General features: G+C 38.2%; 1 protein-coding gene across 1 annotated transcript in view; it reads right to left on the bottom strand.

Moving 5' to 3' along the window:
- LOC114657947 (uncharacterized) overlaps positions 1–26,414 on the bottom strand; it is a 48,825-nt gene extending 22,411 nt beyond the window's left edge. Inside the window, exons 1-6 of the mRNA XM_028809934.2 lie at positions 26,245–26,414; positions 13,316–13,441; positions 12,973–13,128; positions 12,801–12,894; positions 9,589–9,674; positions 6,807–6,908 (exon numbers count right to left, since the gene is read on the bottom strand). Of these exons, the coding sequence (XP_028665767.1) occupies positions 6,807–6,908; positions 9,589–9,674; positions 12,801–12,894; positions 12,973–13,128; positions 13,316–13,441; positions 26,245–26,314 (634 nt within the window). The 5' untranslated portion in view covers positions 26,315–26,414. The remainder of the gene's footprint in view (positions 1–6,806; positions 6,909–9,588; positions 9,675–12,800; positions 12,895–12,972; positions 13,129–13,315; positions 13,442–26,244) is intronic.
- Positions 26,415–27,035: the final 621 nt, after the last annotated feature.

Raw genomic sequence — 27,035 nt, forward strand, 5'->3', positions numbered from 1 at the left:
TGTTGCACTAAGGGTGCATCTCGACTCTTCTGTTGTCCAAGACTTTCATGGATAGTATATTAAAGCACAGCTGGGGATTTTCATTGAATCCAGTAGTAGGACTTAAAGGCTGCTTCTGTGCTGTTTGCAGATGATGCTGTCTCCTTGGCCTCTTAGGACTGTGATTTCCAGTCTGCACTAGAACAGTTCACAGCTGAATATAATGTGGGTATCTTACTCAAGCAAGGAGTCCAAGTACCCATGGTCTAGTTTATGAGTGAGGGTAAAGTTAATCGTAAGATTGAGCAATGAAATGGCAGCAATTTAACCAGAAAAATAATGCTAAAGAAAGGGCTAATTCCACAGATTAAACTGTTGATTTACCAGTCAGTTTACATCACTATCCTCACATAAGGTCACAAGCTCTGATTAGTGTCTGAAAGATGAAGAATTCATGTAAAAGAGGCCAAAGCGATGTTCTCATGCAGGACCTGAGCAATACAGGAGGGCCTTGGACTAGAACTGCTGCTTCTCCAAATTGAGGGGAACCAGCTGAGGTGGTTTGGGCATGAAGTAGGATTCCCACTTGGAGTAGTCTGTGGGGCAGATCCAGTACATACAGGAGGAATTATTTCTCTCAGCTGTCCTAGAGAATTTGATTTCTCACCAATTGCTTGAGGAACTTGTTTTCATATATTTTAAAAATCATCTATTTCTGCATTAATATTCAACATAGTGTTTTCATTGTATTTATAAAAATGTGATCAAAGAGAAATCCAGTGATCATAATATTGAAAGTTTCATTATGAGGTGGCAGATCAGATTTGCAGTAGGTAAAACTATTACATTTAATTTCTGAAAGAAAAACCTCAGACTTTAAAAAAATAAACTTAAAAAACTATCAAGAGGTACAGAAGGCCAAGAAGAAACAGTAAAGTTTACTTCATCTATTTCTTTTATGAAAACACATATTTCAATACTGGATTCAAGTCTAGAGTATTGAGAAAAAGGCATAAGCCATATCTGGGGCAGAAATGGGGCACCTGTCTATCACATTAATGTTCAAGTTTATTACCTAAAATACAGTGGGACGAAACTGCATTACTCAAGACCAGAAAATGTGCAAAAAGGGAAAGATAAAAAACATTAAAAAGTAAACCAAGACAGTGTTAAATTCCCAAAGTCCAACCAATATTTATGTAAAATAGTCAATTAAATACTACAGCTGAAAATAAATAATTACGTGTATAAAAACTGGCTTGGTATGTGCATATTACAGTCTTATTGCCTGTGGAAAGAAGTTATTGCACAGTCTGGCTGTTCTTGATTTTATTGGGCAATATCTCCTACCAGGAGGAGGACTTTGACAGTAACTCAAACTTACAGCGGATGTGGCAAGGCATCCGATTAATCACGGATTATAAAAAGAAAAATGATGTACAATACACACTGGCCAATAACAATGCCAACCTAGCAGAGGAACTTAACAGTTTCTTTGCATGGGTTGACAAGGACAATAACCAGCCTCCAGTCAGCTTCGAGCTGACCGGAGACTCACAGCCTGTGGTCGTACACATACATAATGTGCGGCGGGCACTCGAAAACATCAATACTAGGAAGGCAGCAGGTCCTGATAATGTGCAAGGACGTGTGCTCCAGGCCTGCACTGACCAATTAGGTATTTACACACATATTCAACCTCTCTCTTTCCTCAGGTGTAGTCCCCTTGTGCCTGAAATCCACAACCGTTGTACCTGTTCCCAAAAAACCTAGGATAACCTGTCTTAATGACTATCGACCAGTTGCTCTCACCCCTTTCATCGCAAAGTGCTTTGAACGATTGGTAATCTCCCACATCAAAGCCTCCATCCCAGCTGATGTAGACCAACACCAGTTTGCCTGTCGGTCAAACAGATCAACTGAGGACGCCATCTGTGTGGCCCTCTCGCACCTGGAAAAGCCCAACACCTATGTTAGGATGCCCTTCATTGACTACAGCTCTGCATTTAATACCATCATACCTAACCAGCTGATCAAAAAACGCTATGCACTAGGACTTGCTCCGTCCATATGCAGCTGGTTACTGGATTTTCTCACCAACCGCCCCCAGTCTGTCAGGATGGGCAAACACACATCCTCCACCCTTACCCTGAGCACTGGTGTGCCGCAAGGATGTGTACTAAGTCCCCTTCTCTATGCACTCTTCACCCATGACTGTCAACCCATCCACCAATCAAACATTATTGTTAAATTTGCGGATGATACGACTGTAATTGGGCTTGTAACAGACAACAATGAAGCTGCATATATGGAAGAGGTTCAGAATCTGATAGCATGGTGCAACACCAACAACCTGGTCTTAAATACCAAAAAGACCAAAGAAGTTATTCTGGACTTTAGGACCACTAAAAAGACCAATCACAGTCCAATAACAATCAATGCAGATGCTGTGGAGAGAGTTTCCAGCTTTAAGTTTCTAGGAGTCACCATCTGAGAGGACCAGTCCTGAGCTGACAACAACTTGGCTATAATAGGCAAAGCACAACAACGCCTCTGTTTCATCAGGAAGCTAAAGAGAACTGACCTCCCCCAGAAGCTGCTGGTTAATTTCTATAGATGCAATATAGAGAGCATCTTAACTAACTGCATGATGGCCTGGTACAACAGCTTCACCAAGGCTGCTAAAGAAGCCCTGCAGCAGGTCGTAAAAACAGCAGAGACCATTACTGGGACTGAACTGCCATCACTCGAACTCTTGTATAAGACTCACTATGTGAGAAGGGCCAAAAACATTCTCAAGGACAAAACTCATCCTGGAAATTCTTTGTTTGAGCTCCTCCCGTCAGGAAGACACTTTAGGTCAATCCGTGTATGCACAAAGAGACTAAAAAATAGCTTTTTCCCATCTGCCATAAACTTTCTGTACTCTGAATCTCCTCAGTCTGAGATCATTTTTAATTGAACATTTGTAATAAGCTATATTGGTAATGTGCAATATACTAATATATTACAATATAGAATAGAATGTACTATTCATTAACAGGCGCAATAACAATTTAAACTGCTGTACTTTGAGCAATAATAATTTACTCTGGTTACTTGATCACTTAACACTGTATACGACATACTTGGAATTATTTGACTTTTCTTTAAATGCACCTTGGGGCTGTCACAAAAAGTAATTTCGTTGTGTTACACAATGACAATAAAGTGCTTGAACTTCAACTTCAACTTGAACAGATGGCAAGAGATCAAGCAGTTCATTAGAGGGGTGTTTGGAGTTTCTCACAATGCAGAGGGTTTTCTTTTTGCCTCTGTTCTTAAAAATGTTCTCATTGAAGGGTAGAGAGACCCTGATAACCCTCTCAGGCATCCTCACCAAATGTTGCAGAGTCTTCACAGGACACGTTCACTTCCAGGGTCAGATAACAGATACCAATAATCTTCAGATACATGTTTTTAGGTTGTGGGGGGAAAGATCTTACTAAGCAGGGAGTAACATGATCCCTCAGGCTGTGAGGCCGCAGTGCTTACAATGTGGCCTGTATGTCTGGTGATATTAATATAAACATTTTTGGATTCACTTCAATTCTATCCTAAACTCTTAACTAAATAATATATAAATCATTTCTTTGACACATTGAAGTATATATCCTTCTTGACTTTAAGTTGCATTTCAGTGCTCTTCTCTACAGAACTATTCATAAAACTGAGCTTGCTGTCAGAGATCTGGGATAGAAAAAAAATCACTAGGAAGTAATCTCTCATGTTTTGTAACTATGCAAAGTGCTCACTGTCCCAAATGTATCTTCAAGACCTGTGGTTTACATTCTGAGCTTTGTAAAATGAAAGCTCCAGGTGCATGACTAGACTGCTTATCTCTTATAAACCTGTGGTGCGAATTCAATGGATGCATTTAATTACATTAGTGTTCTAGAGAGATACAAAGCTCCATTCTCCTTGAGCTCTCATTCAGGTCATGACGTGTGCTCCTTGGAACTCCCAGATGCATACGGCTTTTATTCTACATGCACATATTGCAAATTGAAATGAATCTTTTGTCTTTACCTCATTTTTTGAAACAGACTATTTTACTTAGACATTTTCCAGTTTTTACTTTGTCTTGCGTGATTAAGGGCAGCTTTTGCATTATAATAGTAATGGAGCACTGTAATAATGTCATAACGGCACTTTTTTAATGGATTAACTCAAATTGAATAAACTAAAAGCATTCCTCTAATCCTCAGAACAAGAAAAAAAATTTGCATGATTATGTGTTTTAAGCATCCGCAGTCTGCTGTTGATTATATTAAATACTGAAAAAGATGCACAAAAGCCTACTTAAGCAGGAGCATTATTAACAGGCTCAAATTAGGTGTCTCATTGGCAACAGAAAAAAAGCTAACGGTGACCATTTTCATTATATATACAGAACGTTTATGTAGTTTTATTATTTGTTTAATAATTCATTTTGAGTACTTTTTTATTTTGATATAGGGTCACAAAGAGCTATGCCAATCCTGACCTTACTGGGTGAAAAATGGGGTGCAACCTTAAAGATGATGTCAGTCCATTGTCAGGCACAAATGCTCACTAGTTTAGAGTTGATAGTTAACCTACTCTGTATGTCAGCGATGTGCAGAAAAAAAATAGGCAGGGATATGGGGAAAGGGATGTCTAGGACTCTTAAAAATGTATTACACATGAAATTAACATCTGTGAGGTAGAATGTGACACCCTTTCACTATCTTTGTGGAGTTTTATTTGTTTCCATGTATCTTTGCTTTTTCTCTGTCGCTCTAAAGATACAAGTGTTAAGTTAATGACCAATTCTAAATTGGCCTTATGTGAACATGCCCTGTGATTTACTGAGGCCTTGTTGTCCTAGGTTGTTTGCTGTCTTGTGTTCAGCACAGCCATCAACTCATGTCCCATTTCACCACCTGTGACTGAATAGATAGGATAAAAGATGGATGGAAAAGGATTTTTTTTAAATTGTATAAAGTTATAAAGGTTTGGGAAAAAAGGTACACACATTCAAAAGTTTGAAAGATTTATGATCCCGCAACTATGTTTACTTTTGTACCAATTTTTTAATACCTCATAAAATTCATTTCTTAAACTCATGACCTGATACAATTTCCAGTTTTGGTTCCTGCCTTGTGTCCCAATGCTGCAGGGATAGGCTTCCATTCCACAGGACCCTGAACTGGATTACTGAATTAGAAAATGGATAGATACTTGGTTTTCAAAAACTATTTGGTACAACTAATATGAGGCAAAGTTGTTGGGGGTAGCATGAATAATTTGTACCTATTAACTTTATACTTTATTGTCAAACCATGAATTGTACTGAATGTGTACTGATATTTTGTTCGTCACCCTGATTAAAACATCTTCTAAATAAATACATAGATACATATATAAATAATAATACTGTTAGAGCAGTAACTAACACTGCTGCCTCACAGCACTTTGTACTCAGTCCTCCATTCAGTCAGTGCCTGTCTGAACTTTCACATTCTCCCTGCATCTGTATAGGCTTTCTCTGGGTTCCTTGGTTTTCGATAGATAGATAGATAGATAGATAGATAGATAGATAGATAGATAGATAGATAGATAGATAGATAGATAGATAGATAGATAGATAGATAGATACTTTAATAATCCCAAGAGGAAATTCACATACTCCAGCAGCAGCATACTGATAATAAACAATATTAAATTAAAGAGTGATAACAATGCAGGTATACAAACAGACAATAACTTTGCATAATTTTAACGTTTACCTCCCCCCCCTACCCCCCCACCCCCGGTGGATTTGAAGAGATGCATAGTTTGGGGGAGGAACGATCTCCTCAGTCTGTCAGTGGAGCAGGACAGTGACAGCAGTCTGCCGCTGAAGCTGCACCTCTGTCTGGAGATGACACTGTTTAGTGGATGCAGTGGATTCTCCATTATTTATATCTATTGTAAAGTTTCTTCTTATATTCTAACAACAGACGTATTAGATTTATTCGTGTCTCTTTAATGGCAATGTAAATGTAGTTGATCTGGTGTTTGATCTAGGACAGGTAGTTGATCTGGTGTTTGATCTAGGACAGGTTCCAGCCTTGTGCCAAGGCTGTCAGGCTCAAATTGGACTACTCACATCCCTGCAATGGAGGAACAGATTTGAAAAATAAATGGGTAAATAATTTGGGAATTCTGGGTGGAAATTAGATGTCATTAAAATATTCCATATAACACAGATTTTTTCAGTCACTAACCTTTTATAGCTATTCTTTTTATAAATATTTAACCTTTACAATGGCTATACCTGAAATGCCCTCTTGGGTAAATCTGCCCTAATTTACAATAACGCTCCCTTTGCTATAAATCATGTTCAGCTAAATTATGAATCCACAGTTTACCTAATCTGCTGTCTGCCATTTTCCAGTAAATTACATTCCACATATCTATATTTCTACTTGAAAGAGATGTCATTTTCAAAGTGCAAAATTCTAAATGTTCCTTTGATATACTTCCCTGGTAGCATATTGGCTGTTGAGCTTTTCTAGTCATGTTTTGCCAGACTTGGCTGCAGTTCTCAAGGCCACTTTGAATCAGTCACCCTGATTCTGGTAATTGAGCTTTTTTTAAGTTAGGAGGCTTATAAAATATGAAGAGCACAGAATCATTTATCCTGAAGATTATTTGAATGTGTGAGGGCAGTAAAGTGATCTGGTAGATTCTGGTATCTTGCCTTTGAGTTTGGTCTTTCCCATTTTATTATTATAACATACTGACCTTGAGTTTTTAAACATATATTTTAGGTTTTTCTTTACCTTTCTTATTGGTCCTCTTCCATATGGCAGTGACAATTAGAAATACAACCACTGATACTGCAAACCCTGCCCACAAGCTGCCAGGTAGGACCCAGGATGGCACTAAAAAGAGCAAACAGAAATGAAATGTTTGGCAAAAAAATAGCTAATTAAAGTCACCTTGGTCATATTTATTTCATTGTGGGTCAAAGTGCTTCATTTATATTTTGTGCGTCTGTTATTTATTTTAATGTTATCTTCACTGTGGCTATTTTAGCCATTTAAAACAGCAATTTGTAAGAAGTATCCACATGCACATGTACTTTTGAACCAGAAATGTCGTAAATGATTGCTCAGTCAAGTAAGCATTTGACATGGCACAACACAGTTTCAGAACTATTCTTTTTTTATTTTATTTTTTTTACAAAAGTCATTGTAGCCAAAGACAGTAAAGTGGTATAGTGGGTAGTGCTGCCACCTCATGGATCTGGCATACTGGGTTTGAACTCCATGCCCAGACATTCTCTGCATGGAGTTAACATGTTCTATCCATATCTGCATGGAGTTTTTCTTCTGGTAATATTGTTTTCCACCCACATCCCTAAACGCATGAAGGTTAGGTTAACTGGCAGTCTTAACATTTGTGTGTCCTGCATTGGACTGATGCTGTTCCTGCCTTGCTCTCTGGGCTGCTGGTACACATTTTGGACCCTGTGACATTGAATTGGATTAGGCAAGCTTGAAAATGTGATTATGTCATGACAATCAATAAGGGTATTTTATGTGTAAAATCATGTCATGCCATACATAGGATATGACATGGGCAGCACTGGCCTGTACACACAGAAATACAGCGGCTATTAAAATTATTATTGGATGAACATTCACAGGGGGAGATTCAAATTCACGATGCCTGTCTTAAATGTCAAATGTTCAGCTTAGGTTAGGTAGACTTTATTCCCCCAAGGGAGAAACTTGTTTGCCGCAGGAATACACAAACGTTAGGGTTAGCCACTGATAGAAGAAATAAGGCAAGAGATGAGAAGTGATACTCATTTTTGCAATCAGATCACATACCAAGGATATGAATGGTTAAGAATATTGAATTCTAACAGTACACAAAAATAAGGTCATTATAGCTCTTATAGTCACTATAGTCCATAATTTGTGCAGCACTTGAAAAAAAAGTTCTTAAATCTATTGCTTTTGAGTCTTGGAAATCTTTAACCCGTTGGCAACAAATGTGAATTTGGAAACAGGAGATATCTTTCTTTTTAACCTGTCTATCATGCAGCTCAGTGAGAGGGGACTGCTGTAGACAAATAAATTTGGCAATGTTGTTGAAATTGTATTTGTTCTTATTAGGAAGAAACCAGACAATTTCAAATTTCATAAAAAAGTAAATGTCTATTTTAAAAAATTCAGCTTCCTAAGGATGAATAGTTTCTTACTGAATTGTTCTACATTCAGATCAAAAGTCAGCTTCCAATAATTGTCCTTAAATATATGAAATTTTCCACCATCTTTACATTGTGTCCTTTAATTATATTATTGAGAGAGGAGAAGGAGAGGGATATCAACATTCTACAACCATATTGTAGGCTTTAGGAATATTTAGCTGTAAAAACGACACTACTGAACAAAAATATCAACAGGTGTATTACTATGCAACTTATCATATGAAAGACTAGCAATTGACAGTCTTCCTGAATTTCTAAGACGTGCCCATCTTTATATGAATTTCAGCAGTCATTTTGTACCGAATAAACAAAAGTGAAAACAAACAGAAGTCTCAAGGTGATCCACTGTATTCTGTTAAGTTAAAAAATCCAGGATGCAGCCAATCATGTTACAGTCCAAATGGAAATGATCAGTTTCAAGTAAATTGTGTAGCTGGATAGTAAAAGTAGATAATGAATCAATAAATATGTTTTGGAAACTTCTGAGTGTTCTTACAGCAGATGCAGAAGAGTGTCAAAAGCTTCTAGACCTTGTAAGAGAGTTTTTTCTTCTTCTTTCAGCTGCTCCTGTTAGGGGTTGCCACAGCGGATCATCTTCTTCCATATCTTTCTGTCCTCTGCATCTTGCTCTGTTACACCCATCACCTGCATTTCCTCTCTCACCACATCCATAAACCTCCTCTTAGGCCTTCCTCTTTTTCTCTTCCCTAGAATCTCTATCCTTAGCATCCTTCTCCCAATATACTCAGCATCTCTCCTCTGCACATGTCCAAACCAACACAATCTCGCCTCTCTGATTTTGTCTCCCAACCGTCCAACTTGAGCAGCCCCTCTAATGAACTCATTTCTAATCCTAACCATCCTTGTCACACCCAATGCAAATCTTAACATCTTTAACTCTGCTACCTCCAGCTCTGTCTCCTGCTTTCTGGTCAGTACCACCATCTCCGACCCATATAACATAGCTGGTCTCACTACCATCCTGTAGACCTTCCCTTTCACTATTGCTGATAACCGTCTGTCACAAATGACTCCTGACACTCTTCTCCACCCATACCACCCTGCCTACACTCTCTTGTTCACCTCTTTTCCACAATTCCCATTACACAGTGAATTGGGATGAGATTTGAAGTCAAGACTCAATTAAATGGTCTTAATCATGGCGATCTTTTGAGTGAAGGGAATTACTTGGGGGTGATGAGCAGGAATGAAAGCTACATTCCTCTCTAAGAGGAAATCAGACCAAACCTGTTATGCACTTCTTAGTGGTTAATACCTGTGTTCAGTAAATTTATAAACAGACACCTAATCTAAGAATAGATTAAGACATGGTTGGGCCATACCTCCTGGTTTCACGGGGACCGGGCTGCACAAAGTGTCAATGCTACTGTTTCCAGGAATTCTTGTGATCTGTCCAATTTCTGTGCAACTGATAGGAGGAAGAAATACAAGTGTGAACGATAGTGTAACATGAATTATTACGTTCAGAAAAAAAGTTCAGGCTACTATAACAAAGGCCACATTTATTTATTTACATATGCTCTCAGTAAAAGTACACTACTCTTATCAAAATTCCTTGGATAAAATCTTGGATTTTCTTAATTTTAAAAAATTTGTGAATCTTTTGTGACAATATTCATTATTGATGCCAGATTAGTTAAACAATATGTACTATTACTATATACTATCTGCTAAGAATGTTCTTTTTATTTACTTCCATATATTTTTCTCAGTAGTTAAAAGTACCCTCTGTTAATAACATATTTAATATGTTATATATTATATTATTATATACATATATAGGAGGCTTTGGAAAACATCTTGCATCACCCCAGTCCCAAAGGTATCACATCCTAGTGAGCGGAATGACTTCCGGCCTGTCGCTCTGACGTCGCATGTGATGAAGACCATGGAGCAACTGCTGCTTCACCACCTGAGGCCACAGATCTGTCACACACTTGACCCTCTGCAGTTCGCATACCAGGAGAAGGTGGGAGAGAAGGATGCCATCATCTACATGCTACACCGATCCCTCTTCCACTTGGACAGAGACAGTGGTGCTGTAAGAATTATGTTTCTGGACTTCTCTAGCACCTTCAACACCATCCAACCTCTGCTCCTTAGGGACAAGCTGACAGAGATGGGAGTAGATTAATACCTGGTGGCATGGATCGTGTACTATCTTAAAGACAGACCTCAGTATGTGCGTCTCGGGAACTGCAGGTCTGATGTTGTGGTCAGCAACACAGGAGCGCCGCAGGAGACTGTACTTTCTCCGGTCCTGTTCAGCCTATATATTGTACATCGGACTTCCAATACAACTCGGAGTCCTGCCACGTGCAAATGTTCGCTGACGACACTGCTATCATGGGCTGAATCAGGAGTGGGCAGGAGGAGGAGTATAGGAACCTAATCAAGGACTTTGTTAAATGGTGCGACTCAAACCACCTACACCTGAACACCAGCAAAACCAAGGAGCTGGTGGTGGATTTTAGGAGGACCAGGCCCTTCATGGACCCCATAATCATCAGAGGTGACTGTATGCAGAGGGTGCAGACCTATAAATACCTGGGAGTGCAGCTGGATGATAAATTGGACTGGACTGCCAATACTGATGCTCTGTGTAAGAAAGCACAGAGCCGACTATACTTCCTTAGAAGGCTGGTGTCCTTCAACATCTGCAATAAGATGCTAAAGATGTTCTATCAGACGGTTGTGGCGAGTGCCCTCTTCTATGCGCTGGTGTGCTAGGGAGGCAGCATAAAGAAGAGGGATGCCTCACGCCTGGACAAACTGGTGAGGAAGGCAGGCTCTATTGTAGGCATGGAGCTGGACAGTTTGACATCCGTGGCAGAGCGACGGGCACTGAGCAGGCTCCTGTCAATCATGGAGAATCCACTGCATCCACTGAACAGTATCATCTCCAGACAGAGGAGCAGCTTCAGCGACAGACTGCTGTCACTGTCCTGCTCCACTGACAGACTGAGGAGATCGTTCCTCCCCCACACTATGCAACTCTTCAATACCACCCGGGGGGGTAAACATTAACATTATACAAAGTTATTGTTTGTCTGTATACCTGCATTGTTATCACTCTTTAATTTAATATTTTCTTTATTAGTATGCTGCTGCTGGAGTATGTGAATTTCCCCTTGGGATTAATAAAGTATCTATCTATCTATCTATCTATCTATCTATCTATCTATCTATCTATCTATCTATCTATCTATCTATCTATCTATCTATCTATCTATCTATCTATCTATCTATCTATCTATCTATCTATCTATCTATCTATCTATCTATCTATCTATCTATCTATCTATCTATCTATCTATCTATTGTTATTAAATCCATATTTGATCCTGTTGTATCTTGTTTCAGTCATGTTCAAAGTTTACTGGAACTTATGCTAGCATCACTGGGTATAAAGAAGAAACCGACTTTGGACCAGGAGCTAGTTCATGACACCTACACTGTTATTGGACCAATTAATGTAATATTTTTATTTTGGCAGTTTAAAACTACAATATCTGGAGAAAGATTTGTGGAGACATGGGGAGAACCTGCAGAAACAAGGCTGTTCTTCTTGCAGTTGTGACACAGCGGTGCTAATCATAATGCAGGAACTAACAATGGATGGGATGCTAGCCCTTTGCACATAACAATATTCTTGCACAGTTTTATATCATTTCTAAATTAATAGTTTAATTAGTTTGCTTTTATTAATGTTGCAATTTTATTAGAATTTTCTAAAGTCCAGATAGCAACACTAATTACATTTTCCTATACATTCATGAAAATGTATTGAATTGTGCATTTTTATTTTCCTCAAATAACATGTATTAAAAAAGATCTCTAAATTTTGGTACATAATATAATGCAATGATGTTTAGAGTATGTAAAAAAATCCTAAATGCTTTATTCTTATTTTCCCTTAAGTTGGAATGGCAATGAAGCTAGATTAGTGTCACATTGATTGATGGGAAGCATCTCAAAGCATCTCTCCACTAACACAGATAGGCATGAGCAGGTAAACTAACAAAATAAAGCAATTTGAAATTAGAAATTATAACAAAGTAACATTTATTTCCAAGCAAATGGCTGGAGGGTGACAAAATCCTAATCCTAAAATGTGCCCCACAGGTGGTACTGTGATTCTGCCCTGCTTTAATTATGGTCTAGCTATACTATTATTATCAAGCTAATACTGACATTAAATTGAAATCTTAATTTATGACATTAAAGTTTGGTGTTTGAAATGTATTCTGTGTAAAAAAATGACTGTATAATGCTAAGCATTTTCAAATCACAGAATTTGTTAATAATATTGTGAAAGATGAGTTTTAGATCACTCTATAATGTATAGTAAATTATTTGAGAAGGAGTCTTAAAATACTTTCTGTAATGCCTTTTTCATATTGTAGTTCAGTGTGTCCCAAAATGAATCATTGACTGATCATGCATTGCTTACTTTGATGTTTCTGACACAAGGAGCTACAGTACTGAGATAGATTAAGGTAAAGACAGACATTTTAACAGAGCAGAAACCTACTTGGTATGCATTTGGCAAGAAGAATGAGTGTCAGTCACATTGGAGAAGGTCCCTGGAGGACATGGCTTGCACTCTGTATTAGACCACCGTGTAGCTACAAGACAAAACACTGAAATTACACATTGTGAGGTAAAATGAAAGAAGTAAAAAGATCGATTTTTAATAGACTGACCGTTTTTGGTCACTCCAGCACCAGGACCACATTTTGTTACAGGAGAGCAGTGTTCACATTGCTCTTGAACTTGATGATTGCAGTAGAAGCCTGCTTGACATTGGCATGTAATGTCTGCGGTCAAGGTGCAAGCAGACAAAGTCTCAAGATGACTCTCTGTGGGAAGATGCAGAGAATAAGGCTGAGAAAACAGATCTTAAACTAATAAATTACTGCTTAAAGGAGTCATCAATATATAAATCCCCTTCCCCTCTTTAAATTCTTGTAGCACCAGAGTAACCTCATTTGTAATGGAAGTCTGTAGATATTCAGCTCCCCGATGCTAACTCCTCATGGAACTTACTCAGTTCGCAGAGTTTGCAGGCCACACAACGTTTTGCATAGCTGTCTGATTCCAGGTATTCTCCACTGCTGCAGTCTACACAATTTGTAGGTCTGTTTTCTGTGCAGTCTTCAAGTACACGTTGTCCTGTAAAGAAAACAGAAAATGTATTATGATACTTTGCAGCTAATAATTAGCGATGTCATGTGAAAAGCCTCTGTAGCAAGGAATATGTTTTAAATGGATAAGCGGCAACCACTGTAATTATTATACTTCATCCAGGATTACATCCCTGACTCAGGTATTTATATAATTATTTAATTATTATTTATTTGTTGTTTTTCAAATATTATTTGTTTGTTAAATTATTCTGATTTTGGTTTGTTTATATTTTATGTATTAATTATAAGTTAGCTTTATTATTCATTTAATTTTTCTGCTTATATTTAGAAATGAGTACATTAGAGGGTCAGCTCAAGTTGGACAGTTGGGAGACAAAGTCAGAGATGCGAGATTGCTTTGGTTTGGACATGTGCAGAGGAGAGATGCTGGGTATATTGGGAAAAGGATGTTAAAGATAGGGCTGCCAAGCAAGAAGGGAGGTCATGATTAGTGAGCAGCAGTATGGTTTCATGCCAAGAAAGAGCACCACAGATGCAATGTTTGATCTGATGATATTGATGGAGAAGTTTAGAGAAGGCCAGAAGGAGTTGCATTGCGCCTTTGTGGACCTGGAGAAAGCATATGACAGGGTGCCTCGAGAGGAGCTGTGGTATTGTATGAGGAAGTCGGGAGTGGCAGAGAAGTACATAAGAGTTGTACAGGATATGTATGAGGGAAATGTGACAGTGGTGAGGTCTGCAGTAGGAGTGATGGATGCATTCAAGGTAGAGGTGGGATTACATCAGGGATCGGCTTTGAGCCCTTATTTGCAATGGTGATGGACAGGTTGACAGATGAGATTAGACAGGAGTCCCCGTGGACTATGATGTTTGCTGAAGACATTGTGATCTGTAGCGATAGTAGGGAGCAGGTTGAGGAGAACCTGGAGAGGTGGAGATATGCTCTAGAGAGGAAAGGAATGAAGGTCAGTAGGAACAAGACAGAATACATTTGTGTAAATGAGATGGAGGTCAGTGGAATGGTGAGGATGCAGGGAATAGAGTTGGCAAAGGTGGATGGGTTTAAATACTTGGGATCAACAGTACAGAGTAATGGGGATTGTGGAAGAAAGGTGAAAAAGAGTGCAGGCAGGGTGGAATGAGTAGAGAAGAGTGTCAGGAGTAATTTGTGACAGACGGGTATCAGCAAGAGTGAAAGGGAAGGCCTACAGGATAGTAGTGAGACCAGCTAGGTTGGAGACGATTGCACTGACCAGAAAGCAGGAGACAGAGCTGGAGGTAGCAGAGTTAAGGATGCTAAGATTTGCACTGGGTGTGACAAGGATGGATAGGATTAGAAATGAGTACATTAAAGGGTCAGCTTAAGTTGGATGGTTGGGAGACAAAGTCAGAGAAGCGAGATTGCATTGGTTTGGAAATGTGCAGAGGAGAGATGCTGGGTATATTGGGAGAAGGATGCTAAGGATAGAGCTGGCAGGGAGGAGGAAAAGAGGAAGGCCTAAGCAAAGGTTTATGGATGTGGTGAGAGAGGACATGCAGGTGAAGGGTGTAACAGAACAAGATGCAGAGGACAGAAAGATATGGAAGAAGATGATCTGCTGTGGCAACCCCTAACAGGATCAGCCAAAAGAAGAAGAAGAAGAGTGGACAGCGCTGCTTAGGACTACACTCTTTTTTGAGCTTTGTGTGTTACAGAATCACAACATCAATAAACTGTGCACATGGATAAATGATAAAAGCTTGGAAAAGACATGACTATAAATAGTTGAAAGTCTAACTACAGCCAACTGCTAAGTCTTACAATTGTGGAACATGCCTTGGGTGATATGCCAGTTGATTTTTATGGTACACTCATGTCAGTATAGACAACTTGATGGTTTAATTTGAGATATGAGAGAAACCCAGGTCCTCTGTAAAAGATCATGTAAGAATAAGTAAATAGAAAATGAATAGAGCAATAGTTCAATGCAAACCCTGAAATATTATGACAATCAAATTATACAGTTCACAGAAAAAATATAGAGAGTGAATATTAAATGTCTACGCCAACTTACTGAAATTTCAGTTTTTGCTGGTGTACAAGCTGTAATCAAGACAAATCAGATCAGACCTTTTTATTTTTCAAAAATATCTTTCATCTAATATTTAAGTTTTAAAAATAGGTAATTTTTACACTAAATGTTTTAAAGTAGTACACTTTCACGTCTAATCTTTATCTGTGAGAATATTTTTCTATGTACTTCTGTTTTCCTTTTACATCTTTGTAAATGTGCATATCCAGTTGATTAGCAATTCTGTTTTGGCCCTATGTGAGTATAAATGTATGCTTGATGTGGCCTTGTGATGGACTTGCATTCTATCCAGTGCTGTTTCCTACCACACACCTATCAGCTCCTTGACATTCCTTTTGGTTACCCAGTGGTTATTCCACAGGAGTGATGTGAAGAGGGGTGTGGGACATAAATTAGACAGTTTCGAAGGTGCTTTGCTCTAGGATTGTGTTACACAACTCATCATCTGTTATCCCTGGTATAGCAGTTTGTAATTTTATCTAAACTTGACTGATTAGTCTTTCGACTTTATTGCTGGGTATGTTATGAATGTAGCCATTTTTAGTCTCTATTTGGATTTCATGTTTTTTGTCCATCACCTCATTTTTATTTTTGTTTCTAGGGGTGCCCTTTTTGCATTTTTTCATCAAATTCTTCTTTGTTCTATACTTGACCTCAGGCTTGTGTTTTGGATTTGTTCTCTGTATTACAGGCTTGTTTAAGTAAACATTAATTATTTTTTCCAACTTATCTGCTCCTTATGTGGCTCATCATTAATTGGTACAAATAGTGTGGTAGATCCTGTGAACTATATTTTATATAAAGTATATAGTTTATATTTTTCCTACAGCCCTGTGAATGTTTTTTTCAAGCATGGAAGCCAATTATGAAAACCTGCTCTGCATGTGCTCCAGCATCTGTAAGTGCACCAGGATCCATTGCTGCCAGAATAGGCTCTGGCTTCTGTGAAACCATATATTACATTAACCCATGAGAGAATGTTAGGTGAAAAGCTTTCAATATTTTGGCTGCGTTAGTGCAGATATTCACCCTTTTTCAAGGGTGCTTTCATATTTCAGGAAAGTATCTGACCTTGATGGAGTCTCACCTGGTAGTCTTAGACATTGTGCAGACAAGTTAGCACCTGTCTTCACTGACATATTCAACACCTCCCTGCAGCTGGACAAAACTATGGACTGCTTTAAGGTAGCCACTATCATTCCAGTTCCCAAGAAGGATGCAATCTCTGTACTTAAATACTATAGACCAATTGCTTTGACTTCAGTGGTTATGAAAATATTTGAACATATTATGCTTTTCTACCTAAAGTCCATGACTTACCCTGTCCTTGATCCTCTTCATTTTGCATATAGGGCAAATTGTTCAGTAAAGGATGCAGTTATTTATACCTCAACTTTATTCTTCATCACCTTGACTTGCCTGACACCTCTGTGAGGGTCTTGTTTGTGGATTTCTACTCAGACTTCAATACTATTGTTCCAGAGTTGATTCAGAGTAAGCTAATCCAGTTAGGTGTTCCTTATTGTGTCTGCCAGTGGATTATAAGTTTCTTGACAGGCAGGAAGCAGTATGTGGGACTGGACCCTTATATGTTGGATCCAATGTCATTTAGCATAGGTTCCTCCCAAGGCTGTGTTCTTTCACCTCTTCTATTTTGACTTTATACAATGACTACAGATCCATGGATAAATCTGTAAAAATCCTAAAGTTTGCAAATGACACAACCATAGTGGGTCTGATTTTCAATAATAAGATGTTTTCCTATCAAAGAGACATGGGACGTATTGTAGACTGGTGTTCTTGTAACAACTTGGAGCTCAATGCTATTAAGACAGGGGGAATGAGGATTGATTTTTGCTGACAGGTCACTCACTGTCCACCTTTGCAAATTAATGGCCAGAGTGTGTCTGTGGTTCAATCATTTAAATTCCTGGGGACTATTTTCACTGATACATTAAAATGGGACAAGCACATCACCTCTGTCATTAAGAAAGCCAGGCACAGATTGCTCTTCCTTCCCCAGCTTAAGAATCCTGGCATATCAAGGCATATATTGTTTAATTTTTTGAAGGATATGAAAGAATTACAAAGGCATTTCATGCTATATACCAAGGGACAATATGAAAAAGTAGGAAAAATGAAACTATACTGCAAAGATTATGATCAGTGCTTGAATTGGGCTGGTAATAACTAGTACTCCATACAGACACTTCTATGTTTTGCTCTTTGGATTACTGGGAGTTTCTCCATGTGTACTGGTCATGTCTCAAATCAGTGGTATTCAATAGCATTCAGTACTGGAACTTCACATAACCTTTCTGTAGTAAATGCCACATGTGTTAATTTGATGCTATCTGTTATGTCTGTCAAAAGAAAGAAGGGCAAACTAGGTATAATGGAGGTGACTAGGGGGAGAAACGACAGAAAAAGAGTTGATGCTGAGAATCTCTCCTATCTTTCATTTACACCAATTTGTTAAACCAAAATTCAAAGTCAAAGATAGATGAAACCAATAGTTAACACTAATAAAGAATAGTAACAACCATGCACTCAGATTTCTTTTGATTTATCTTCAAACTAGGATGACCAGGAATTGTATATTGCTGATCTTTTATACCATTGTGGAGATAACATCAACACTCCACATCTCTGAATGTTATTGCTTAGCAACACCGTAAGAATTAATATTCGAAAACGAAGATGGTACCGAAACAAAACCATTACAAAAGGATGTCTAATCCTAAAACTAATTCCAAAATTGATCTTGGCAACCCAAAAACCCTTACATCCAGATATATAATAATCAGACCTCCAAAAGATGAGAAATTAATTAAAAAAAAATCTTAATACTGTATCCCTGAAATAGTATTGAGGGAAATCCTAGACCACCTCCAACAGCAGGGGCCTCATGCATAACACCATGCATAGAATTCACACTAAAACATGTTGTACAGACAAAAGCAGAAATGTTTATACGCACAAAAAAATCCAGATGCATAATTCTGTGCATTTGCCTACTTCCACGTTTTTCCGCTACCTAAATCCTGGTCAACGTGAAAAGTAACGCACGTGCCGCCACTCCCCAAACTCCTCCCAGAATTATGCCTCTTTGAAAATGCAAATCAATATAAATAGCCCTTAAGCTCAGCGTTCTGTGAAAAGGCAATGGCAAAAGCATGGGGTAAATAGAAGAATTTCAGTGAATACCAAGTGGAGGCAAGGAAAAACTTACTATTTGTTGGTTTAAACAGTGGTATAAACAACAGAAGGAAGTTGATCGAGTGACATAGAGTGTCGGAGAAACTCGAAAGCTCAAGTTCACAAAGTCGCACAGTGCCTGAAATAAAAAAGTTGTCAGATATCAAAGTCGCCATGAAAAGGCGAGTCGTAGCCCACCGTCTGAGAGTAATAAGGAAGCTTATTAGGGTACAGAGAAAAGACAAAAAATAGGGACACAGTGGGAAAAAAGCTCAAAATAATAATAATGTCAACTTTAATCTCGAAATTTCCACTTTAATCACGTAGTTTATTTTGTCATTAAAGTAGAATATCATAAACTTCATCTTAAAATCGTTTAATTTACTAGTTTCTCAAATTCCATCGTAACTAAAGCAGCACGTTAAATGCTTTGTTTTGTATGTATTCTTCTATGTGCTCTATGTGTGTGAATCACTACGTGCTTCTTAAACGGGCTTTCTCTTCCTCTGACAGGACACAGAATCTATTACATTCCTGATATTACAGCTCTCTGAATAATTTAAATACTGAGATGTATACTTGATATTATTTTCATGATGATAGGGATTAAAGCATGTATTAAACATGGAAACACGATGGCGCAGTGATAGTGACAAACTGGCGCCCCGTCCAGAGATTGTTCCTGCCTCTCGCAAGATGCTTGCTGCGCCGTGCGCTACCTTCCATGAAATTATTTACTGCAGCAGTACTGTCTCTTTCAAACGTACTAACCCCCAATTCCTGTTCTTCTTTTTCTTTCTCCAAGTACCCAATTTCCTCACAATCAGCTCTGTAATAGACGTTAAGCCATCTATAAGCTTAGAACGCCGATTCTTCAAAAATTTTAAGGAACATTGAAATATCTTTGTAGTACATGTTTAATTATTCTGTCCATCTACCCATGTGTCACACCAGTCCCAGAAAGAATAAAGCACAAGGCAGGAACAGTCCCTGAGTGGGGCGCCTGCTCGTCGCTTGCACTGCGACACTGTGTCCTCACATGTTTAATTATTAACAATAAAGCTTATTTAAATGATGTTAACATTTTATCTGTATAATATAATAAACATATTTTGCTGCATTTCATCTTAAAAATGATATCATCATCATATGTAAATATGCACTTTATAAAGTGGCTCAGGTTGTGCAATATTATAACTGTATTGCAAGTTTACAGTGAGGTAATTGTACTAATAAGTACAAACAGTTCTACAAGGAGCACTTGATGGACTGATTGATTGCGTTTATAGTTCTTGGGATGAAACTGTTTCTGAGCCGCGAGGTCAGTACAGGAAAGGCTCTGAAACGTTTGCCATATGAGAGCAGTTCAATAGACAGTGCGCATGGCTGAGGCAGCATGTGCTTGATACTGTATACCGATAATTCTCTTTCTGATCAGCTGCTGTAGAGCTGTGATTCCACACTCAGATACAGTGATATAAATACTCTGAGTGGTGCAGTGAGAGTAATATGGAAAAAGATTATCCGCTGTGGCAACCCCTAACGGGAGCAGCTGAAAGAAGAAGAAGGTGCAGTGAGAGTAACAACGCTAAAGCAGCTATGGTATTTGGAATATTTTGGCTATTCCGTGGACCATTATATTGTTACAGGTTAATTACAATCAGATGCCTTAAACTAATAAACAATATGAGGTTAATTTCAGTGTATAGGATAAAGCCGCATCAGGGATGCGGTAAAAAGAAAGGGAGACCACACTGGAACAGTAGCACTGCTTTGATGCTGGGTGCCACCAGTTTGCAAAACCGAGCAGAAAACTTGTGTACGCCAAGCTTTTAGCTGCCGTGAAAATGTGAGTGGCTTTATGCCAAGGTTTTATAGCTTGCGATTTGAGCGTGGAAATGGGAGTACGCAATATTTTTATGCGTATGCACCGTTTATACATGAGGCCCCAGGTCTCAAAGCCTATAATATATATCTATCTCCAGGTTTATGTATGTATGAGTCAGAAAACACCTTGTGTGCTATCTCTTCTTTTTTCCACTTGAACCACCAATAAGGATGTTCCTCTTAAATTGATGACCAGGCAAGGGTAGTACTGATGAAGGAAGCTATCAATAGCTAAATGTCAGAATTTATGAAAGTAAATGGCCACTACATGCATTTTACATATTCACAAATCTCAGTGTTGGAATGGTGATGCAAGACAGGACTTATTTGTTATAAACTAGGACATCCAAGCTATCATATGTTCTTCCAGGAGACTTATTCTATATCTCAAACCATATGGAAAAGTGAGTTTTGGTCTAATAAGCATGGTGGTGGCAGAATCAAGCTTCAGAATGTCTTCTGTTCAGCCAGTACAGGGACTCTGGTTACTGCAGAAATGAGAATGAATAGCTCCAGAAAACCTACCTCCATGTTCCAGAAACCTGAACTTAAGGAAGAGTTTCACTTTTAAATATGACTACAATATGAAGCACTCAACTCAGTCATTGAAAGAATGAAGGCCACCCCACAAAAAACAAGAATAACTTTGGGATAGAATTGAAAAATCCAGGTGTGCTAAGTTAATAGAGACATTTTCAAATAGATTTACTGCTGTAGTAAAAACAAAACGTATTTTCATAAAACTATGAGTTAACAGGCATGCAAACAGGTGTAATACAAACATTTATTTTTTTTAAATAATTTGTTTTAAAAATGACTGATTTGTTGACTTAAATATTGTTCATAAGATCTTTTTAATAGTGACATAAGATGTGGCATAGTTTGTCTCAATTTTAACATTTATAGCAACAAATCTGCTAATTTAAATAAAGAGCATTTGACTTGGGAAATTATTTATGTATACATATCTCTCTCTCTCTCTATATATATATATATATATATATATTTATATATACTGTATATATATATATTTATATATACTGTATATATATATATATATATATATATATATATATATATATATATATATATATATATATATATATATATATATATATATATTCATGGCATTCGTAGTCTGAATCACAATCTGATTGTATGGGTGGTTACCTACCAGGTAACGCTTGTGGTTGGTCAGCAAGTCGGCTAACATCCGCCACGGTGCCCTCTTTCAGTTGCAAGAAGCAGATCATAAAATGGTTGAAATAGTTTACTGTCAAATAATGCAAAGAGTACGCGACACGTGCTTCACCCTAATTCTGGGCTCATCAGGCATACACACTCACTGCACTCCCTCTCGGGAATCGAACCTCATTTTGGAAAAGCTTCTCCATTTGATAAGGTTCATTAGCCTAGATGCATGTCTTTAGGATCATGGAGCAGTAGATACATAAATGTGGCAGACTGAGTTCCCACTCACCCCAAGTGAAAAGTGTGAGGCAAGACCAATGACAAGACTGGCAAAGAACAAAGCAGATCATAATGTTGTTACAGTGGAGTCAAAAAACGATCTGGAAGACCGTTTGAAGCATTGTTTAAGTGAAAGATGGTAGCCAAGAAATATATCTGTAACTTCATAAAAAGAGGTTTCCTACTCCACATATAATGGATAGTTTGCAGCACATAAGTGCTTTTTCAACATGTCTGCTGAATCTCATGCTTGCTCAGTACTGAACATCCTTTCTATGCCGCCTGACAATGATATGCTGAAGACCCCTGCTGATGTGCTTTTGTCACTGGCCACATAACTGCAGCGAAAGCAAAGAACAGTCTGCTGTTTCAAAGAGTCTGTGTGCCCTTTCAAGGAACATTTAAGGGTCACCAGGGACAAAGATTTTGACAGGAGGCAGTACCATGGCACTGACAAGTTATACCAGCCTGAGTCACCAACAGTATGAGCTGACATTCATGCAAATTAACAACTTCAGAGCCAGTTGCAGGGGAGTCTGCCAAAGCTACAGAAAGAATCCCAACTATATCCTTTTAAGTATAGAAAGCTACCGTTAAGAGCAATGTAAAGAGTGACAACCCTTTGGCACTCAGTGCCAGTGTTACAGTATATATAGTATGTACACAATATCTATATAAATGAACTTACATGAAAGTATGCATGCTTTTCAACAACTAAGGATCAGGAAGCCAAATCCAATCAAACAATAAAGAAACATGGCTGGGCCAGTTTTTAAATCTCCCAACTAACTGCAGCAGAACCTGAAAGAACTCAATTAACTAGAGTCCCTGTCCCTTTAGGCTCCAGACTAAATGGGAAGTTGTTAACAAATATCAGAAAAAGGAACCAAAACACAACAAAAAAGAGGAAAAGGATGGACATGGCAGCTTACAAAAAAGACTTAAAACTGCAGCCAGCTAAAAGGTCATTTATGTGACCATTTTCCAAACCAACTTTTGTTTACTACAGGTAAATGAAGAAGCGAGAAAGCACAGAATCCGGAAGAAACAAGAATTCAACCCTGTCTGATATTCAGGTCCTTAAAAGGGCACTCACTCACAAAGATCCATTTTGCCTGGAGAAAATCTACATGAACAAGAAGAGAATATGCAACCTCCCTAATGGCAATGACAAAGTAGAAATCTGAATGCATTTTGAGCTTTAAGGGAAAAGTAGCAAGCATTGTGCCAGGATGACAAATCTTGGCAAAGCTAAAGGTGAGAGACCTGAATATTTATAAATGCAGAATATTTCTTTTTTTTAATTTTAATGTGTTTGCTCATAGATAAAGATTTAATTTTATCTGCATAAATTTGAGAGTTTTACATTATATTATTATTTGGACAAACATGTTACTATACAATATCAATTTTATGCAACAAAATTTGAAATCCTTCTAAAGCTGATCTCTAGATAGCCAAGTATGAAGGTTTTTATCGGCTTGCAAATCACATATTGCACTTTTGATACTCCCAACTCAACTTTTCTTTTCCTCCCTCTGTTTATTTCCTGACTGCACTGCATCCTTGCTATTTGAGCCTTTGTTTTCTCTCACTCCTGGCAAAAGTGAAGCCACACTGATTCTTTGTCCAATTTCTACCACCGCATGCATGCATACATACATACATACATACATACATACATACATACATACATACATACATACATACATACATACATACATTGGGGAAACACCAGTACTCACTACTGAGTTTAGAAAATGTTGGAAATATCCCTGCCCAGTCTCTGAAGTGAGTCTTTGAGTGGTGCAAGCTTCTACAACACAGCTCAACTATGGTTAGCATTTGAAAGGCCAGAGGACCATAGCTGTATTACTTGAAGCATATGGGACAGAACAGAGTCCCAGTATTTACTTTCTGACAACTCCTAAAGTGTGGACTACTGCCTTGAATGGCTACTGTATACTTAGATTAGTTGTAAAATGAGTTTATCTTCGTACTACTGAGATTTGTCATAAATAAAATGAGCTGATCTGCTGCCTTTTCATACTATTCTTGGTGTCTTTTGTGTATGCATATGTTGCAAAAATTCCTGATATTACAAAAAGAAAGATACATCAGAAAGGAAGAATACATGTAGGAAGAGCACTCAGTATCAAAGAAATGATCGCTGCCACACTAGACCCAATTATATAAGTAGTTGTTCTCAATTATCCACAATTTCAGTCTCTCATTCATGTACATTGTACACATGACCATAATATCCCTATTTACTATACAATAAAATAGTAAGGTCTGTGTGTCCAGTCCCTCAGAGCAATCTGATTGGTCAGTTAGCTTGGATGACACAATAAAAGATAAAGTGTGAGTATGAGATACACAAGGAGGAGTAAAGGCATATGACGCATACTTGGACAGTATCCATCAAAGACACTGGAGCAGGCTTTATAGGAAATGGAGCGCCAGTGAAGAGACATCCACACACATGCGAACATAGAAGAAAGGCACTGGAGTTACACGTAGGTCAAGAAATAGCAAATATTTATTAAATCTTCTGGCTAATGTTAATGTTAACCTATAATGTTTCAAATGCCTGCTCTCTTTTTCTTTCTTTAATGGCTGGACTGTCATTTACCAGTCACTTGAGGCATTGCTTAATCTCAGTTGTACAAGGGAATAACATTTACACTGCTCCTAAGGGTAATGTTTGGGCAACCACTGAAATTAACTACAGGAGCAGGGACTTTATATAAAATTCCATAGCTGTCAAATATTGGCACCTATAAAAATACACCCTGAATTCCTGATATCTGGTTAGGAAATCCAGGAAGCAATTTAGAGCTCCTACTATGGCGTAACTAGTCCCAGCAACCTTTCTCCTCCTTTTAAGGGGTGAGGTGCCCTTGACCGCTTTCACTCAGTCTGCTCTGATTAAGTGGAATCAGGGCCAGCTCATCCATATAGGTGAACTAAGTGATTGCCTAGAGTGGCAAATGAGTAAAAGCGTCTGCGGCTTAATGTGCCATTTTAAACAATTATGCAAAATACTGTATTAAAAGTCTAATGGCAAAGCATGTCAGCCTCCACAACTCTCTCTCTCACTCTCTAATCATAGTGAATGGCTGAGAAATGCGTCAGGTCCAGTTCGGGCTGCCCTCCTGTGACTTTATAATATTGTTCAGCAAAGTAAAAGATCTTTATTTGATTTTTAAGTGCAGAATGTTAAAACAACCAAAATTGTCTAGTTGAGAATACAAAAGAAAAAGACTCTAATGAGAGTAGCTGAAACCGATCTTAAAAATGAAAAAAAGTGCTACCTCCTTAGTACAATAACACAGGACAGTCCTAAGGGACTGGCTACAATTTCCACAGAGCAAGAACTGGTGCAGAAAATTTAACTAGAAGATACGATTAAGATCTTGGCAGCCATGGTGTGCACACAGCAGAAAAACCTGCTTAATGAATGTAATCTGATTAAAGTAATCATCCTTTTTTAAGTATTTTGTCAGCCTGATTTGTGCAGAGTTTTTTCCCGGTAGACTTCCACTTTAAGTCTGTTGCCACACATAAGAAAGAGAGAATGCCCATTACTGAGGGAAGTGCACTGAAACTACAGTCACCTTGCAGGGTTCAAGCTGTTCTTTAGCACACTTAACAAGAGTTTAAAGTGGAAGTGTTTTTGCGCTATCATATTTACTATTTATATGTTGATGCTAGTTGACTGTTATGATGCTAATTCAAAGGAGTGTACCCTTAGAACAACAGAATGGCATGTGCTGGCCTGAGTGGAAGGAGGGTCCCTCCTAGTGAAGTTTCACTGGTTTCCTGTCTCACAATCTGGTGCCCATGAAAACCAAACACCTCATCCAGTCACCAGTGAGAACATCTGTCTTAAAATACAGCCTGTGTCCAGACTAGACACCTATTTTGTGTCATTGCTATGCTCGTTCTATCCCTTAACCCACAGGTCATTCTGTTACAATAGTCAAGTAGAAATAAGTATGAAGTAGTAATTGAATCTTTGAAATTAAAAACAATTGTGTATTTCTTACGACTTTTTATTTTAAAATGACATGTTTCAAGGAAGGTTGATTAGTAAAGATATTCAGATATGTCAGCAAAAAATCAAAAGAAGACAAGAGCCAAATAGCATAGATGTACAACAGGGTGGAATATCAAATAGAGCTGAAAAAAGACTTACCTTTAGGACATTTTTTGCAACATCGATTGCTGGATTTCACATAAAATTCATCTTTTGAACAGTGTGTCATACTGAGGCAGGTCTTGTGAAAAATTGCAGCAACACACAAAAGCTCACAGCACTAAAATAAAGAAAAACTTCTAAATGTTCACCTTACACATGACATAAAGAGACTTCCTGCATGTAAAATGCTGGTTTTGGTGGTGCATGTATTATTGGGTGGGGGGGTGGGAGTTGTTGCTGAGAAACATAATAAGATGTACGTAACAGTTGGGGAGAGAACGAGAGTAAAGTTTACATCAATCTCACCAAAATACCGTTTTGTGGGCAATCCCCTATTATTCAGACTAACAAGACGAATGAAATCTGTGTAAAAGGGAGAAGCTGAGGCTTTTGTGATGCTATTTATTTCATAACTGTCTTCTGTTGCTTAATTTCTCCTTCTTCCATCTTCTCACAGTTTCATGTCATAACTATATTATTGTGCTTAAACTTCTTCCACTGAGCTCTCCTTTTACTGAAATATTTAAAATAAAATGTTTCATTTAGCTGAAGATGGTGTGGGAGCACAGTAGTTAGCACCACTATCTTGTAGCTCTAGGGAACCGAGTTCAATTTGTGGTTAACTAATTTTTTTTCATGGATGTCGCCCATTCTCCCGGTGTGTACCAGACACTTAAGAAGTGTAGGTTAGGCTTATTGGCAACTCTCTGAATTGTGCTTGGTATGAGTGCGTATGGAAGGATGACTGGAAATGAACTGCTTTCCCATCCAGGTCTAGTTCAGGACTT

Source organism: Erpetoichthys calabaricus, chromosome 9, assembly GCF_900747795.2.
Source record: "Erpetoichthys calabaricus chromosome 9, fErpCal1.3, whole genome shotgun sequence".
Lineage (NCBI taxonomy): Eukaryota > Metazoa > Chordata > Cladistia > Polypteriformes > Polypteridae > Erpetoichthys > Erpetoichthys calabaricus.